At 36.1% G+C, this 18,139-nt stretch overlaps 1 protein-coding gene across 1 annotated transcript in view; it reads right to left on the reverse strand.

Annotated features, from left to right (window-relative positions):
• Positions 1–18,139, reverse strand: part of VWF (von Willebrand factor) — a 749,192-nt gene that overhangs the window by 268,726 nt on the left and 462,327 nt on the right. The window contains exons 35-36 of the mRNA XM_044087471.1: positions 16,602–16,822; positions 4,400–4,592 (exon numbers count right to left, since the gene is read on the reverse strand). Coding sequence (XP_043943406.1) covers positions 4,400–4,592; positions 16,602–16,822 — 414 coding nt within the window. The remainder of the gene's footprint in view (positions 1–4,399; positions 4,593–16,601; positions 16,823–18,139) is intronic.

Below are 18,139 nucleotides of genomic sequence, written 5' to 3' on the forward strand. Positions count from 1 at the left end.
GCACATTAGATCACTTGAAGGAAGTTATCAACAGATTTTAGATGCCAAGACATTTTGAGTAAGAGAAGCCATGGGACTTTTGGTCTCCTCAATTTTGCCTGCAGGATGGTTGCACTAGGTAGGGTGCTTACTAGGTCCATGGCCAATCTGTTAAAAGGTGGGCACCAGAAACACCACGAGGTAAGTACTAGGCAAGTGAAGGTAGACTTGTACATATGGTGCCTCTTCATTTCAGACTACATTGGGATTTTCTATTGGCTGGATGGATAGGTTTTATCACAGGCACCAAATTTGTTTAATGGCACAGCCAGGTGTATGAAGATGAGCAGATCAAAAGAAAGATGTTACATTTTTGGAACTTATTTCTATTTGGGTTGTAACAGTAGTATGGTAGAATTTATTTCATAACAAAAGAGTCATTTTTCATTCAGGTAACCAGGCAGTGGTTCAGGCGTTAATGAGAAAAACATTCAGATCTTGATGGGTTCAATCCTTGTTAAGGCTGTTAGTCTTACATAGTCTTCAAATCAATAAATTTCCACTAAACATATCCCTGGAAACTGTGACAGTTTAGCTGATAGCCTTGCTTGCCTACAGATATCCAGGTTTCACAGTTTGGTTCTTGATACATAGGAAAATCCGGGTCTATATTATATGTTCAAAGACTATTTTCTTTGAACACTTAAACACCGACATGTAAACAGCAAAAGCTGTAAACCGCGAATGGCCATTTCCGCAAAATCTGCTTGGCCATTATTGGGAATTGCCTTTTTCTCCAATGTAGAGTGATCTCAGAGTTGGTATATTTAGTTAGGGCAGTGTGGGGAGGCAGACCCCCCCCAACTTGATTAGCATTTTAAAGTTTGTTGTTTTGTTTTACGGCCAAGCAAATTTTTTCCCCTAACAAAAAATTGCTGAAGTGGCTATTCGCGGTTTACAGCTTTCACTGTTTATGTGTCAACCTTTCCATGTTCGAAGAAAATAGTCCTCGAGCATGTAATAGAGACCCAGAGAATCTTACCATCATATTGTGAATATTTAGATAACTGGTGAAGAGTGATTAAGATGTCGGTATGCAACTTCTACTACTAAAAATGGCTATGGGGTGGCCTTTCAATCTTTTTGGATATTTTGTGGTTTGTACATCAGGAGAGGAATTGGTCTTTCTGTCTTGTCATCCATTTTATAGTGTCTACACATATGCTGAATGAAGCAGCCAAGACTGTACAATCTATTTATCAGCCCTCAGCTTACTGGTTATAATGTTATGTCTGCTGGATAACTAAAAGCTGAAAGGCCTGGAAAGGGCAGAGGGGGTATTCAGAGATTCCAGGTGGCTCACTGTCTGGAGTTTGTGATATAGCATAGTGAATGTAAGCCATCCTGCAGTTAGTGATATGCAGATGTCTTATAAAACAACAAGCAACCAGTAAAAAAGAAAAGCAGCCACAGAGCAATCCACAAATATAAAAGAAACACACTTTATTCCTCTGACGTCTCAGCCGTAGCCTTCAAGGACTCCTTGAAGGCTACGGCCAAGACGTCAGAGGAATAAAGTGTGTTTCTTTTATATGCAGATGTCTTGTTTGGGCTACTTTGTTAAACTGGCTTTATTTGAGATCTTTTCTGGTCAGTTAGCTGTTGGTCGCATTATGTTGGAGTGATGTATCTGTCACTCAGGATTTATTTCTGAGTGTATTTTTGGGCCCAAAATCAATAAGCAGGGCTTAAGCCAGCAGGCAATTTTGGACAGATCTTCATGTCTGCTACTTTGTTCAAAAGAGTAGGTGGTGACTGGTGACCCTTTACAGATTGTCTCACATTGTTTCACTAGCAGATGTAATATTTAAGACCCCTTTGAGATGACCAGTTATTCCTAATTTTTTACAGAGAGCTTTGGTGGCACACGGGTAACCCATGAGAGACTATTCTTTCCACATATTTCATATTGGGAGGCTCTCAGAATTAGCTAGGATACGCATTAGAGAATGACTCCTTCGAGAAGTACTTGGTTTCCCCACATTAACATTCTGTGCATTTCCTTTTACAGGTTGTATGGTACTCTAGTTTGGGATCAGTTTTTAGTTGCCCAGTCAGCAAAGAGATCAGCAGTATGGCCAAATGGTGTTGATATGGAAGGGTTTTTCCAAGAATACTCTTGAAGCACTTGTTTCCAATGTTGAACTGTATCATTCATGAGGTAGGCCAGCCAGGTTTGCTAATTCATGTAAGCCTGGTTCTGGAGCATTAACTGCTTTCTAACAAATTCTGAGGTTGATCTGGAACAGAGCGTTGAACCCATCAACTTTAGAATCAATGCAAAAATTTATAAATCACAGAATAGCAAGGTCAGCTCAGTTGATATATCTTGTTCTTGAACATTGTAAACTTTCGATAAAGAGCCAGTTTGGTTTTGTTCAGATAGCACTCACCTATGTGATACTGGTTTTGATTTATTTAGTTTATAACTGTCATCCTTTGTTCAAGAAGCTTAACATTTTCATTGCTGTAATCATGACTTTTAAATAATGAAAAAAGTAGAAACTGATAAAATAAGCTTAAAAATTTGGAATACTTAATTGAAGAACCTGAAGGTGGGTAAAGGGTTAAATTAGCATTTCAAACATGACAGCAGTATTTTGAGCTACTGAAGTCCTTGGAGTAAGTCAGCTTTATTTATTTATTTTCCCAGTACTGATGGTCTCTTGGTTAGTCTGGGTTTGACCCCATTCAAAGGCTGTAAATGTAGGCTGATTGTTATTACAGTTATGATGGTCAGTATTTGCACTGCAAGGAAAGGGGTACAGCAAGGAAACAGAGGGGGCAGTACTGAGCAGAATATGGGGCAGCTTCTTCCCTTTCATCGCTATCTTTGTCTTTACCAGGCTAGTTTGTCAGTATGCATAATGGGGTGAGCGAATGGTGTACAACCCTGCATTGTAGCAATAGGCCTGCTTAGCCAAGGGAACACTGTGGGCATGGCGCTTGGCTTTGGAAGCTGAACAAGCTGATGGATGTGGGTGGTTTGGCACGCTGCCCATTAAAGAGCTCCAGTTATCACATTGATGCTTTCAGAGGTTCAGATTTATTTGGCATACAAATAAACTGATCTTACTAGCTTTCCTATGGGGATGTGTTTTATTGAGGGGAACAGAGTTGTGGAGACTAAATATGGCTGTAGGGCAGAAAGGCTATATATGACTAAAACACATACACACATGACTAAAACACATATATCCTATGACTATAACACATACACACATAACTACAACAAGTTAGTAGATACATTGAGAAACCTGAATATATGCAGTTCGTGTATATATATATATATATATATATATATATATATATATATATATATGTATATATATATATATATACACATATATATATATATATATATATACACACACACACACACACACACACACACACACACACACACACATACATACATACACACACACACACACACACACACACACACACACACACACACACACACACACACACATATATATATATATATATATATATATATATATATATATATAAATCCACAGACACACACACACACACATATATATTTTATATATATATATATATATATATATATATATATATATATATATATATATATATATATATATATATATATATATATATACACACACACACACACACACACACACACACATATATATATATATATATATATATATATATATATATATATTTTTTTTTTTTTTTTTAATGTAATACCTTCAGATAATTGTAGAATTTACTGGAAGCTTGTTGCACTGGCTATAATGACAGTGTTATATTTGCAATGCATATATCCTCTAAAACCATAATCAGATAAATTATTCTCAACATAGTGGTTCCTATGTTCAGAACAAAGACGAACCCATACATGGTAATGCAAAGCAAATTTCATTGCATAAATGTTGACACCACAGCAAATGTGCCAACAAAGAAATAAAGTAATAAAGTACTGGCATTCAGGGACAGTGCTATTTGTGAGGGTATGGAGGGATTGATACCGCCACCACAAAAAAAATTATTTTCTTTTTTTTTTTATTTATTCACACTGTTGTTAACTGCAGTTGATCCCCTACTTCCCTAATTTTAGCCCCCCCCCCAAAAAAAAAAACATACACCCAAGCACAACTCAGTAAGTTCTTCTCACAAAACAAATTTCAGTGCTCAGCATGATTTATGGTTAAATTTATGCAACTGCATGAATTGTTTACTGGAATGGAAGAGAAATTAACAAAAATGTTTTGCACGTTTTTAGGCAGAGTTCATGCTAACAAGAGGTAAATGAAACCCGAGTTAAAAAAAATTAGTTAAAAAAGGTTAACATTTCAAAAGCATTCTTTACGGCTAAGCATCTTACCGCAAAGACCAAATGTCTTCATAAACTGCTGCCCTTGAATTTGCTGGATTGTAAATTCATTGTTTTGGGGTGTGAATGTCAGCTGCAATCGTGCAGATGTAATCTTAATGTCATGCATTATAGCTCCATAGACAGTAGCCTCGATATCCCCTTCTCTGACAGGTGTTGACTTTACTATGTTATTGACTTTTACCTAATGAAAAAGAAATACAATTTTGTATCATCTAGTGAACATTCAGAAAACTGCAATGCATATTCCTGTTATGCATAACGCAAGTGCTAACAAATGTAACAAGAAATCAAGCAACCTGTTCTAATAATTTTCAGGTTTAAATATTAAAACTCTCTTGAATGTAGTCAAATTACTCAAAGAAAGTAGCACATAGTATTTTGCTTTGCTTCATGTTCACTGTTACATGTTTTGACTTTGTTAACTTTCAAAAGTAATCTGCACACCATGTAAACATTTTTATAACTTCATATGTGTATAGAAACTATTCTTCAGCATCCCGTACCTTTGTCTGCACAGAATATGACAAATAACTATCTTGTAAAATGTATTTGTAACTACAGATGTCTCTTGTTCAGAAAGTACAGCCACCTGACCTCTTTAAAAATAGAAAGCCACTTGTGTCTAGTGAGCAAAATGTGAAAAACTTGTTAATAAGATATATATATATATATATATATATATATATATATATATATATATTTTTTTTTTTAATTACGGTCATTTATCTTATTCTTTTTCAGGTGTTATCATTTTCCAGGATATTTTACTGGCAGGATTCCAATCATAAATAATTTTACTTTTCTTTATAAAATTGCCAACATTCCAGAATTATTACTGAACTTGTCAATACATTTGATATGTCATATCAGGTAGATTACCATACCATTATAGAGTTAGGACCTGAAGTGCCTGGACTAATTGCTGTTAAAGGTTGGATTTATTTAGTTATCTTGTATGAGTTCTACAAGGGTCTACAGTCATCTTTTCTGTGTCTCTTTCTTTCAGTTAGCTGCTCTGACGTAATTCTCTCTGGATCTTTTTGTATCTGCAGTCACTACTGTTTGCTCAGAATTTAACTCCTGTTGTTCGAGTAGCTTTGGATGGTATTGTGAAATCTGAACATGGATTACTTTTGAAGGATAAGATGATTGCTGATCTACTTCTACTAAGGTGGATAATGTAATTTTAGCCACTGGCATCAGATTTAGGATTGGATGTCGAGGGATGTAGGGCTGCAAGCATTTGTAGTTTGGGACTTTATCTCATTGAGAAAAAGCAACTGCAGTAGAAAGAGCTTCAAGGGGTGAAATCTGCAGAGAACAAAAACACCAGTCTTTGCATCATGCAAGAGTTTCCCTGGATGAACTGCTGAGAGCAACATCATGAACAAAGAGGTGAACAGCAGCCGGGGGTAGAAAGTGTCACTCTTTTTACATGCAGAGATCTGGCTTCCCACAGCTATGGCTCCAGTTGTGAGTGTCTCAGACAGATGACAGCCACAAGCACTATGTACATCTCTTCACTTAATATAGCCACAATGTCCACATACACAGTGCACACACTGATTCGTGGCAGTACATGTGACATGCAATGGTTCCTGTATTATGGATCAGTGTGGTTCTACCTGTCGGGGCATCCTAATGTTGCCATAACATGAGCCTGCTATGCATTTTTTCTTTAGCAGATGGCTCTGAAATTTAGTTTGCTAATTTAGGCATGTCATCTATGCAGCTTCCATGGCCATTTAACAGGCGGCACCATTTTTTACCTAGATATAGTCCATGACTACAAATACTTGGAACCATGTGTCCCTTGACCTCCCAGACAGAATTTTTGCAATTTCTAATTAGAAGGAGCACATGGGTCTCTGTGACTTTGGGAAAGCAGCCGACATTCAATATGTTTTGATTGGAAACATTTATTATATTTAATATTGACTGAACTTTATTTTTTTGGCTCACATATTATTTCATTTTAACCTTTCTTTCATTTCTAAGCTACTGCTTTCTTTATTGTGATTATGGCAACTGTTTAAACAGAAATAATGTATAGGTTCTTTCTATGGTTTTAACTGGACATCTTTCAGGATTTTGATTTCTGTACTTATAGTGTGTTTACTTGCATTATTTTTTTTAGAATGTTTTTTATTAATTTTATAACACAATAACTTAACAGTATAGTAACACGAACAAAACAAATAAACTATATAAATTGTCCATAGTAACTAAAAAAGCAATATACATAGGAGAACACTTAATATTTCTCTAATGGATTAGCCAGTTTTGTCCAAGCAATTAAATGATGAATTGTGTTCTTATTCTTTGCTTTTATAGTAGCAATCTTGTTCTTACAAATGTATTTCACAAGATGAATAAACTCAACTTTAAAGACAGGAGTAGATTGGGATTTCCAACTTTTAGGAACAATTTTCCTTGCTATAGAGAGTATAGACCATAGTAAAAATGTTTTTTTTTTAGTAATGACGTTGGGAACAAGAACACTGAAAGGGATAAGGGAGTCAGAAATTGTACAACTGTCATTCCATAAAGCTTTACAAAGCTATCTAAAGTCTAACCATAATGGGGAAATTGTTTTGCAGTTAACAACCATATGTATCCAGTCAGCATCGGGATGTCCACATCTCCAGCATTTCATGTCATCTTTCTTGTGCATTATTACTAGTCTAATCTAAGTCACTAATGTGGGGTGAAAAAACATCTGTATAAAAATTTCCAAGTGTATACACACCAGAAGAGGGAAGATGTGGATTCCTTCGCTGACTGTAAACAAAGTTTTCTTTCTGAGAATACTTGTTTGTTAACTTCACATGAATAATTCCAAAAAGAAACATGTTTTGCTACAATCATTTCTGAGAATTTTATAAATAATAGATATGTATGAAGTGTTCTTGGGTAAACTATTAATAATTGTTGAGATAAAATCTAAGATTTTTAAGTTCCTCTTATTGTATGCCTTTAATAAGGGTGTGAGCTTAATATGTATAAAATCCTTACAAGTCTGATGTCCAGCCAATTGCAATTTTGCAAAGTATATCTGCTGATCAAATAGTTTGCAGAACCTATTTTATTAGCTGAGAGAAACTGATTCCAATATAATAGGTCACCCTTCTTAAATTCTAACATTTTTTGAATATCAAAAGATATCAAACATATGAAATATAATTATTAATAAATTCTTAATTAATTGATTAGAAAACATAAGCTTTTTAAATAACAGCAATATTGGGTTTATAAGAGGTGTAAGAACAAGTTTTGACCTTTCATGTTGAATGTATATTTTTATAATCCATATAAAGACTTTTGCATGTATTTCAGTATATGGTTCAAGTAATATCCTATTACTATTAAGAAGTAAGGTTTCATTTATGGATTTGCAATATGATATATAAGAAGTATTATTCCAAAGCAACACTATGTTAACAAATGCAGAGTTTAAATAAAATCAATACTTGGAAATCCTATACCGCCTTCATCCCAGCATGTGGTGTGCCATTGAAGAGAAATTCTTGTTTTTTTTTTTTTTTGGGATGCCAAAGGAAGTTGAGTAATAAGTTATTAATTTTCGGTTTAATTTTGGCAGGTGGGGGAATTATTAAAGCCTGGCCAATGAATAAGATTTTAGGCAACAGTATCATTTTGATTAAAGTTAGTCTCTCTTCAAATGTGAAGAAGAGTCTGTTCCAACTGTCAGTTAGACTTGTAATTGAGTTTATAAGTTGTTGGTAATTAGATGTGAGTGATTTTTTATAATTAGATTCAGTAATGATAGCTAGAGATTTAATATGCACACCATCCCACTTTTGCCAGTATACTGGCCGACAGATTCGGTGCCAACCTTACCCCCCCACAAAGGACCAATCACAATACCAGTAGATTGCCAGGCACCCAGTATTACTGCTGCACAGGTTAAAACAACACTGTCCAAGGCCAAGAATACAGCTTCTATGGGAACAGACAATATCCCTGGCTGTGTTCTACATGAACTACACAGTGAACTGGCACCTCACCTGTGTACTCTGTTCAATCACAGCCTCACCTCAGGCTTTGTCCCTGCCGAAGGTTGCACTGCTACAGTTATCCCTCTCCACAAAGTAGGAGTGACTACAGACTCTGGGAACTATTGCCCCATTAGCCTGATGAGTCTGATATGCAAAGCTATGGAATGCATCATCATGGACCTAATAAACAAGGATGTAGGGAATCTTCAAACTCTGGAGCCCACACAGTTTGGTTTTGTGAAGGGTAGATCATGCCTGCTTAACTTGGTCGACTTCTTTGAGTCAGTCACCAGAGCTGTGGATGAAGGCAAGGTGGTTCATACAGCCTACCTTGATCTGGCCAAGGCTTTTGATACCATTCCTCACTCAGGAATCATAGAAAAACTCACTAAGCTTGGCATCAACCCCTATATCACTAGGTGGGTTGCAAACTGGCTCAAAGAAAGAACCCACAGTGTGAAAGTAGCTGACTCCAAGTCAGACTGCCGATTAGTCACGAGTGGAGACCCATAGGGTTTGGTCCTGGGTCCTCACCTTTTTGGTATCTACTTCTCTGAAGTCCAGGCCAACACGAAGGGACTCTGGCTGACAAAGTTCGGAGATGATTGCAAGTTAGGAGCTATTATTAACTCCCCAAGTGATGTTGACATGCTACAGAATGGCCTCACTGTGACCAATGACTGGTGTCAGAACCATGGCCTTAAGCTCAATGCCAAAAAATGAGTCATCATCCCTTTTGAGAAAAACACGGTTCCCATGAATTACCACATTGATGGTAGTCCACTGAACAAAGAAGATGTTATAAGAGATTTAGGAACACAGGTTGACAGCAACCTCACTTTTGATCACCACATTGCCACTGTGGTGAGAAAGTCCTTCTATGTGGCGCATCTCATTACTAAGGGTTTTGCATCCAGGAAGAAAGAGGTCATTGTCTCCCTCTTCTCTTCCCTCATTAGGCCAATCATCAAGTACAATACCCCATTTGGCATGTACCTCACTAGACCCCTGCAATAACTGGAGAGGCTGCAAAAGTACCTCACAAAGAGGATCCTAGGTCTTAAATACTTGTCCTATATGGACAGACTCAAAAAACTCCACAACTATTCTCTGTCTCATATCGCCTACTTAGAGGCTCTATCTGCTTGACTTACAAAGCCATGTCTGATCCAGCTCTGTTAGAAATGCTACATCTAAAGAAATTCCAATCCCTCCACACCACACACTCCAGAGACCTCAACCTCATTACCACAATTAGCAGAACATGGTGGAGGGACAGGTTCATAACCCAGAGACTGCCCATGCTATGGAACAGACTTACCATACATGTCAAGCAGAGCACCTTGCTGACCCTCTTCAAGAGAAATCTTGATGAGTGATGGGAAACAGAAAATTTACCCTGGGGATAACACCAGTGTCTCTACTTGACAGAGGCACTAGGAACTAAGGTCGGGTGGCACTATGCCAGGGTAATCCTATGGCTAGGCTTATAAAGGTCCCAGGGCCATTAGCCTAGTACACACCTATGAAACTATGAATATTATTTAATCTGTCTGCTAAGAAAGACACAAGTGTCTTGTAATCAATGTTAAGCAAAGCAATTGGCCCGTATGATATGCAAAGGTTGGGCTCTTTATTTGGTTTTAAGATGGGAGAGATGATAGAATATTTCCATGAGGGAGGGATGTTTGTTGTAGTTTTAACTTCTTGAAATGCATTGAGTAAGATTTTCAAGATGTTATCAGGTAAGAGTTTTTAAAATTTCAGAATTAGACCATCCAACCTTAGTGCTTTTTTGTCTTAAGATGTTTTATTTGTTCCTTTAATTCTTTAAAGGGAAAGATTTTATCTATGTTATTAATATTGTGTTTGGATAGCTTCTTTTGAATATTATTAGCAAGAAAGTTGTCTATACTTTTATTATCACGTGTAGATGAATTATTATTATTAATATTCTCATAATGGCTTTTAAGATTTTTCTAGATCTGTAACTTTGATAGTTTGATTATTTCTAGTGTATATTATTTCTTTTACATGACTTTTTTCATTTAAATGTTGTAATCTAATAGCAATTCTGTGCATACTCTTGGGATTAATTGAGTAGGATTGTAATCTGATTTTTTCCAGCTTTATTGATATTTTATGCTGCGTGATATCCTAATATTCCTTGTTCAGTTTACCTATGTCAGCTAAAGCAGATTTGTGGGTCTATATTAGAACATCGAAGTATTACTACTTCGAATGTTCTAATATCGAACCCTTTGCATCAAACTCTGAAAATAGCAAAGCTGCAGAATATTGAATACTTTCCTAGGGAAAGTATTCGGTGGGCCGTTTCTGCAGCTTTGCTATTTCCTCAACTGTGGAGTGAAGGTTACGAACCGGGTTAAGGTATGTGTGCGAATGAAGGTGAGTGTGCGATAGGGACCTTAGGGTTAGGGAGCGGGAAAGGTGAGTGTGCGATAGGGACTTTAGGGTTAAAGAGCGGGTAAGGTGAGTGTGCGATAGGGAGTTTAGGGTTAGGGTGAGGGTAAGGTGAGTGTGCGATAGGGACTTTAGGGTTAGGGAGCAGGTAAGGTGATTGTGCAATAGGGACTTTAGGGTTAGGGAGCGGATAAGGTGAGTGTGCGATAGGGACTTTAGGGTTAGGGAACAGGTAAGGTGAGTGTGCGGTAGTTACGGACCTTAGGGTTAGGGTTGGGTTAAGGTAAGTGGATAGCTAGTAGTGTATGTATGGTTTAGTGTAGGGTTTTGTGAAGTGTATGTGTGTGGCTTATGGATTTTGGTGTGCTTGTGTTGTGTGTATGTTTGTTGGAACAGCAAATGTTTTCCCTGGGAAAAATTTCGCTGTTCTGAGTGTTCGATGTTATGGTGTTTCGAGTGAAATGGTTCGATAGTAGAACATTCAATGTTGTAATACTTCGATGTTCAGATATAGACCCAGATTTGTCAATTGCTGTATGTTTTAGCTTTAGTTTATTAATTTCTTTTTGCATGTCTACCAGTTTTTATCCCCCTCTTTCTTTGTATTTATATACCAACCTTTGGCTTTAACATGTAAGACTATCTTTAAAGCATCCCACAGGATAATATCTGAAACCTCTCCATTATTATTGACATCTTGATAAAGCTTTATTTCATCTAGAAACCATTCTTTAAATCCTTATACTGTTACTAGATAAGCAGGTAGTCTTTGGCAGAAGTTTAAGGAGTCAGTATTAAGTGTTACATTGAAGGTGATAGCATTGTGGTCAGACAGGGACATGATCTCAGCACTACATTATCAATTTTGGCCAGTAAAGTACTGGTTACAAAGACTTTGTCTATGCTGGTCTGCATGCCAAATCTTTAAGAGTAGTGAGAATATTTCAGGGAGGATAGTATCTTTATACCGTCAATGTCAATTAGGTTTCTGTCTTTTATATAGTTGTTCAAGTGCTTTGCAACAGGGGCATCTTGAAGGGCTTAGAGCTTGTAGTACCAATGGAGGACAAGATACAATTAAAATCACCTGCTAATAGTAACTCACCTTTAGACTTTAATGTTATGGTGTCTAAATATTTTCCAAAGTTATATTCCCAATACCCAGTATCCTGTAGGTGTTTGTAAAAGTGTACATCTTTTTATCTAGTTTTAGTATGACTAAAGCAAGCATACCATCATTGCTTGAGTATGAGTCAACTATTTCTGGAATTTGCATTGATTTTCAATGTAAAATTAGGACACCTCTTCTTTTGTGGTTGTAGTTTAAACTTACCAAAATCTTATAATCCTTAAAAGTTAATTTGTTTAGATCTTCTGTTAAGTGAGATTCCTGAATGAATGCAAAATTTGTTTTATGTAGCATGAAATATTTGTTGACATTACTCCTTTTCATGGGGCTGTTCAACCCATTGACATTAATAGACATAATGTTCAATATTATCATTTGATGGAGACTGCTATTATAAGTAAAACTGAAAAGTGCTTTCCTTGGTTCATTATGACAAATACATTTAAAAAAAAACTAATATGGACAATTTAAAAAGTCTAAATTTGAAAACAATAAAACTACACATTTTAACAACCTTCTGCATGGATAAACTAAATCCAGGCTTACCATATCTCTCATAGAAGCCAGAAACTAACCCTCTCATTACATCTAGTAGGAATTTCTAGCTACTGCAGGTTAATAGCAAGCAGAAGGGAAATTGTATATACATTAAAAACATACAAAATGAAAAATTCAATTTAATATACTATATATGGAAAAACTAAAAACTTGAAGCTGTATACACTATCTTAATTTTTTTTAATCTAAATAGACTAATTAAGATACATTAATTAATATTAATAATTATTTGTTACTATAAGTAAATGCAGAGCTATAATGTCATTAAAGCAGAGAGGAAAAAAGATACATTTAACACTGTCACTGTCAGAAACATATTTGCAATTCTTATTTAAATATAAATGTAATTCAGATTAAATAAATCACTATTTACAGTAAAACATATGCTTATAAAACTTTTTAGATAAAAATAGTTGCTATATGAATGAAATAGTTCAAATGATCGTTCTTGAATCTGATTTGCTGTTAGAGTTCTGTGAAGAGAAACTGGTTCAAAGGTCACACTTTCTTCTTGAAAGACATCACAGATTTTTTTCATGAATCTGGGAGCTAACTGAAGCCTCTAGAAGCTCGAGCTTCACAAAAGTTGTCAAAAACCAGCAAAAAAGTAAGTAGTCAGGAATTTTCTAGTGAAGTGAAACTTTTAAGTGTAACTTGTAAAATGATGAATATTTAAAATAAAGGCTCCGAATTATCAACCATACACAGCTATATTAGCTAAATGGAGCACACTGCAGAATTTCAGTTAAGTAGTAAATGTATATGTAATAATAAAATGCCACCACTTTCTTTTTAAATACTTAAAAGTAACACAGTAGGCATTTCTCTCTCCTGCAGTGATTAAATACTATGACGCTAGGACTAAAACAGAAAGGAAAGGCACATACATGAAGAAATAACTATAGGCTATAAAAGAAATATATATAAATATATGAAATGAGTGAGTGATTTTATACCATTTCACTTGTGCTGCCATGTATATAAGGACATAAAAGTATAAAATAGTAGTTTACAGTTAGATAAAATTTTGATTTACTTGAATTATTATTTATAAAGTTAGCATTGTTGTGGAAAAGATAATAGGAGAGAAAAAAGAAGTTAGTTTACCTTCTGTGTAGGATTACACATTATTTAAAAGGGAGAAAACAAAAACTTGCATGAAATGTTTAATCATGTATAATCATTTGTCTATTTTTTTCTTTAATAGTCCACTCATTTTTTTGAAGCTTATGTGTTTAAGTTAATTGAAGAATCCATGGGTTCAGGTTGACTTAAAAGTTTTTTTTTTGGAGAAATGTGGATGCTTCTTCAAGCGAGTCAAACATTTTCTTTCCTTCTGGCAGAAATAGTCTTATTCTTGCTGGGAATATGAGTTGTGCTTTGATTCCTACCTTTTTTAATGATTTTATTAGAGGGACACATACTCTTCTTTTGGACATTATTAGGGGCGAAAAGTCATTGTCAAACCTGATAATTTGGTCACCAATTTTTAATGGAGCACGGGACCAGGCAGTTCTTAAAACAAGATATGTGTCTTGAGTGGAGATAAATTTTGCAATAATAGATCTTGCACGGTTGTTTTTACTGGATATAGAAGTTGTAATTAAGACCTGTGTGCCCTTTCTATCCTGAAGGATAGTGCTTCAGGTAGGTTTAGGATTTTAGGAATCCAAGAATTAAGAAATTAATCATATTATCCACCTCCATCTGCTCCAGGATGCCATATATTCTTACATTGTTTCTCCTGGTTCTATTCTCAATGTTGTCTATCTCTTCAATGATTCTGGTGTTTTCTTGAAGAAGAAAGTCTATGTTTTTCTCTCTTTCTGTTAACCTGAAGTCTATATCTGTTACAGAATCTGGGCAGTTTGTTATTTAAGGACCTCATTTAATAAGGTTATTTGTTTGGTGGTATCTTCTTTTATATTGTCCATTTTTAAGTTTAATTTGTCTATTTTACCCACCAAGTCTTGAACTGTAGTAAGGATTACCTGCATTTCTTTCTTCACTGGAATTTCTTGTTGAGAAAACTTGGAGCTACTCATCTTCCTTTGTGAATGTGGTTTCAATGTCCCTTCTATTTGAAAGTTTGACAGGAAAATTTGAAAATGTTAGCCTAAACATTACTTCAACTTCTAGGTTACGACTTCCAGAATCCAAATTCTAGTAGTTTCGGGTCTTTGTTGGTGAAATTAAAAAAAAAAATCATGCCAGGAAAAAATGAAGACTGCAGAGCTCAAGAAATATGTTGCTTTCAGCTTGCCATCCAAGCCACACCCCCACTTGCATTATTTTTTTCACTGTGGATTTCTTGCTTTTAGATCAGTTAACTGTTTAAATAAAGGGTATCATCTGTCTAAACTTTAATTATTGCTGCTGACCACTGACATTATTTTTATCTATTTCATTTTACACTGCATCTCAGATGACCAAGGCATTTTCACCATTCTTCTTCTTCTTTCGGCTTTTCCTGGTTAGGGGTCGCCACAGTGGATCACCTGTCCGACATGATTGGCAGTGGAGTTTTACAGTGTCGATTTGCCAGCACGGCACCCAACCTTCCACAGAAGGCACACACATGCACACACTCACAGCTACAGCCCATTTAGAGTGTCCAATCCACCTACAGCATGTCTTTCTGCATTAGAAACACGGTGTTGTTATACCCAGCTGATGTCCATTATCATTAGTGTCACTGCAAAAATATCCCAAACAACAAACTAAAACAATGAGCGAGAAGGTCACTGAAAAAACAATCAGTAAAAACAAAATGAAAACTCCAGCAAAGCTAGAACTTCCACTGAGTGACCTCCCAAACCTCTTATATCAGAGGCACATGGGATATATGCAAATAATCCTTATGAACATCAGGTGTTTCAGCTCATTGGTGATTCTGAATGCCCATGACTTGTTTCATAATTTTACTGGACAATTCAGGCCAATAAAGCCAAACCCCACTAGCTGTGGATATGCATATTTCGGCCTTGTTATGACCTCATCAGCACAACACAAGCAGAGTGTTTGACTAAGCATTAGAAACACAGGGCTGTTATACCCAGCTGTTGTCCACTTGTTTGTCATGGGAATATATGAAGAGTCTTCAAAACAAGAGCAACAGAGAAGGAACTGGGCATGTCCAGTGTCACTCATGTTTTATGGAAGCTACAAACTGGTGGGTGATATGAGGCAGGGTTCGTTGAGCACTTAGTCTTGTTCAGAAATGAAATGAGAATTCATTTGCAGTAGTAGTAGTGTCCGTGGCTCAACGGGTAGTACAATTGTCTTTGGTGCTGGAAGATGAGAAGGCTGTGGGTTCTACTCCCATTCCAGGTGATAGGAATGTTGACAGTGAAATGTAGCATTAAGGAATTGCTGCACTTCTGAGTGTACTGTCGTTTGGATGAGACTTAAACTGGAGTCCCATCTGCTTGAGTTGGTAGCTCAGGTGGATGTCAAAAATCCCACATCACTCACTAAAAACAGTAAGCGAAGTTTCATCATTGCCCTGGCTTAATTTCCTCTAGCAGTATAAATACCAACTCAAATCACCCATGAAAAGAAGCCATTAGCCTCATGAGGTTAACCCAGTTAACAAAGAACAATAAGTAAGTAAATTCATGTCATATGGTATTATGGTAGCAAAGATGACCCCCTCTGTTACTCATGTGTTCAGGAGTAGATAAACAGGAGACTGTGTGACTACAGATGGTAGAATACGTTGCAGCCATCTCTAATAACCATGTATTTTGCATTAATGGTTTTATCAAACTTCCTCTGCTCACTACTAATGGTGTTCATGTAAATCAAATGTCTAGAACCTTCTCTGGCTGAATCGACTTTGGTTCTTTTCTATTTAAGAAATTTCTTATGAAGAATCAGAATAAATCATGTACCAACTGCTTTAGACTAGCTTTACTATGCTCATTTGACTTAACACTCTTGTTTTCCAAATATGAGTCTCAATTACACAACTGGAGAAGACTGAATAAAAATACGGTAGTAAAGGTAGTTTTCCAGTTATTTAAAGTTTTGCTAAATGAGGAAACAGCAGCTCTTTTACCTGCATGTCATCATCAAGGTGAACTTTGCTTCCTTTGTATCTCACTTCAATTGATGTCATGCACGTCTGCGTAGGTGCAGTACGGCATGGTCCATTGTGTAGTGTTACCTCAGTGTCGTGCATGGTGTCCAGGAATAGTGTATAAGAGCAGTTTCCTAACAACTTGAAGGATGCCCCGTCAAAGGTGACAATATGCTTGGTTGAGCTGCCCATGCAAATACCTGGAAACCAAGGGAAGAACAAGAAAACAATAGTTACATTTACATGGAAACACGTATGACAGGCTAAAAAATTTTATTTACCTTGGAATGCAATTGCAATGAACTCTGCAGTGCAGATCTTACACACAAAAAGCAGAAGTAACATTCACATGTGGCAGCTTACTTCAAAATGATTAAAGCTAATTGTTTTTTCTTTATCCAAAGTGTTTGTTTTTTTTTTAAATTCAGCTCCTGTAATCTTGGTTTGATTCTTTTACTTTCGCAGTGCAAGCTGTCTGAGTCTGAGTAAGTCACTTAACTAGACAGTGGTCTTGAGTTGTATCTGTAAAGGAGCACTTGTGCCTAGTGTGTGATCTTGTTATACACAAATAATAAAATGCGTATTTAACTCTTGTTAACCAAATTGATTCCCCGAGACACTGGACATTTTTCTACTGTGCTGATACAAAATATATTACAAAACAGACAAGGCAGGAACACTAGTTTGATAGTATTAGATGTGGTGAAGTTTAGTTTAGTTTCATTGCAGACATAGAGAAGTGAGCTGCATGTAAGATTACTCTGTCTGAGCTTCCCTGAAAGGGTTTAACTGCTTTCAGTTAGATTTTTATTACTTAGCAATTAAAGCCAGATTTAGTTTTACAGAGTCCTTATGTGCAGCTGTAATGTTAATATGTAATTTTCTAACTGCAATTACAAGTCAGGTTGACATAGGGTATTTTTGTATACTATTTACAAATGAAGTCCTGATTCATCAAGAAAAGTGACATGAAACAGGTCATACTGCCACTGATCAATGACTGTTTCCATAACTGCTTTAACACATACAGTGTGTATGAAATGGAACATTTTGTTTATTGAATAAATGTTTGACATTCCTGCTTTTAGTAAGAATTGTTATGCACTTTCCCTGCTTGCTATCTATGTAAAAATGCTGCATAATTTCTGTGTAAGAATAAAGTTGTCATTTTTACTCAAGAATATCCCAACTATACTGATTACACAGCAATGGGAGTGGGAGTTCTACCCTGATGGTCATTTTATGCCTATTGACATTTATATCAGCTAAGGTTAAAAAACTACACCTTGACCCTTTTCTTGATTGCATCATCTGATAGTACTTCCTGTTGCTGCCTGGGGGAGGGTACTGCTAGACAGTGTACAAAATGGCCATTGTCTCTAGCACTGGCTGTATCCAAGGACAGTTGATCATCTGAAGCTAGATAAATGAAGAAATTGTAGGTTTGCATTAATAGATTTTGTTAAACCAAATAATGGAGATGACAATTATGATTAAATAATAAACCAAATTAAGTA

Source organism: Protopterus annectens, chromosome 11.part0 (genome assembly GCF_019279795.1).
Source record: "Protopterus annectens isolate FY-2018-M chromosome 11.part0, PAN1.0, whole genome shotgun sequence".
NCBI lineage: Eukaryota > Metazoa > Chordata > Ceratodontiformes > Protopteridae > Protopterus > Protopterus annectens.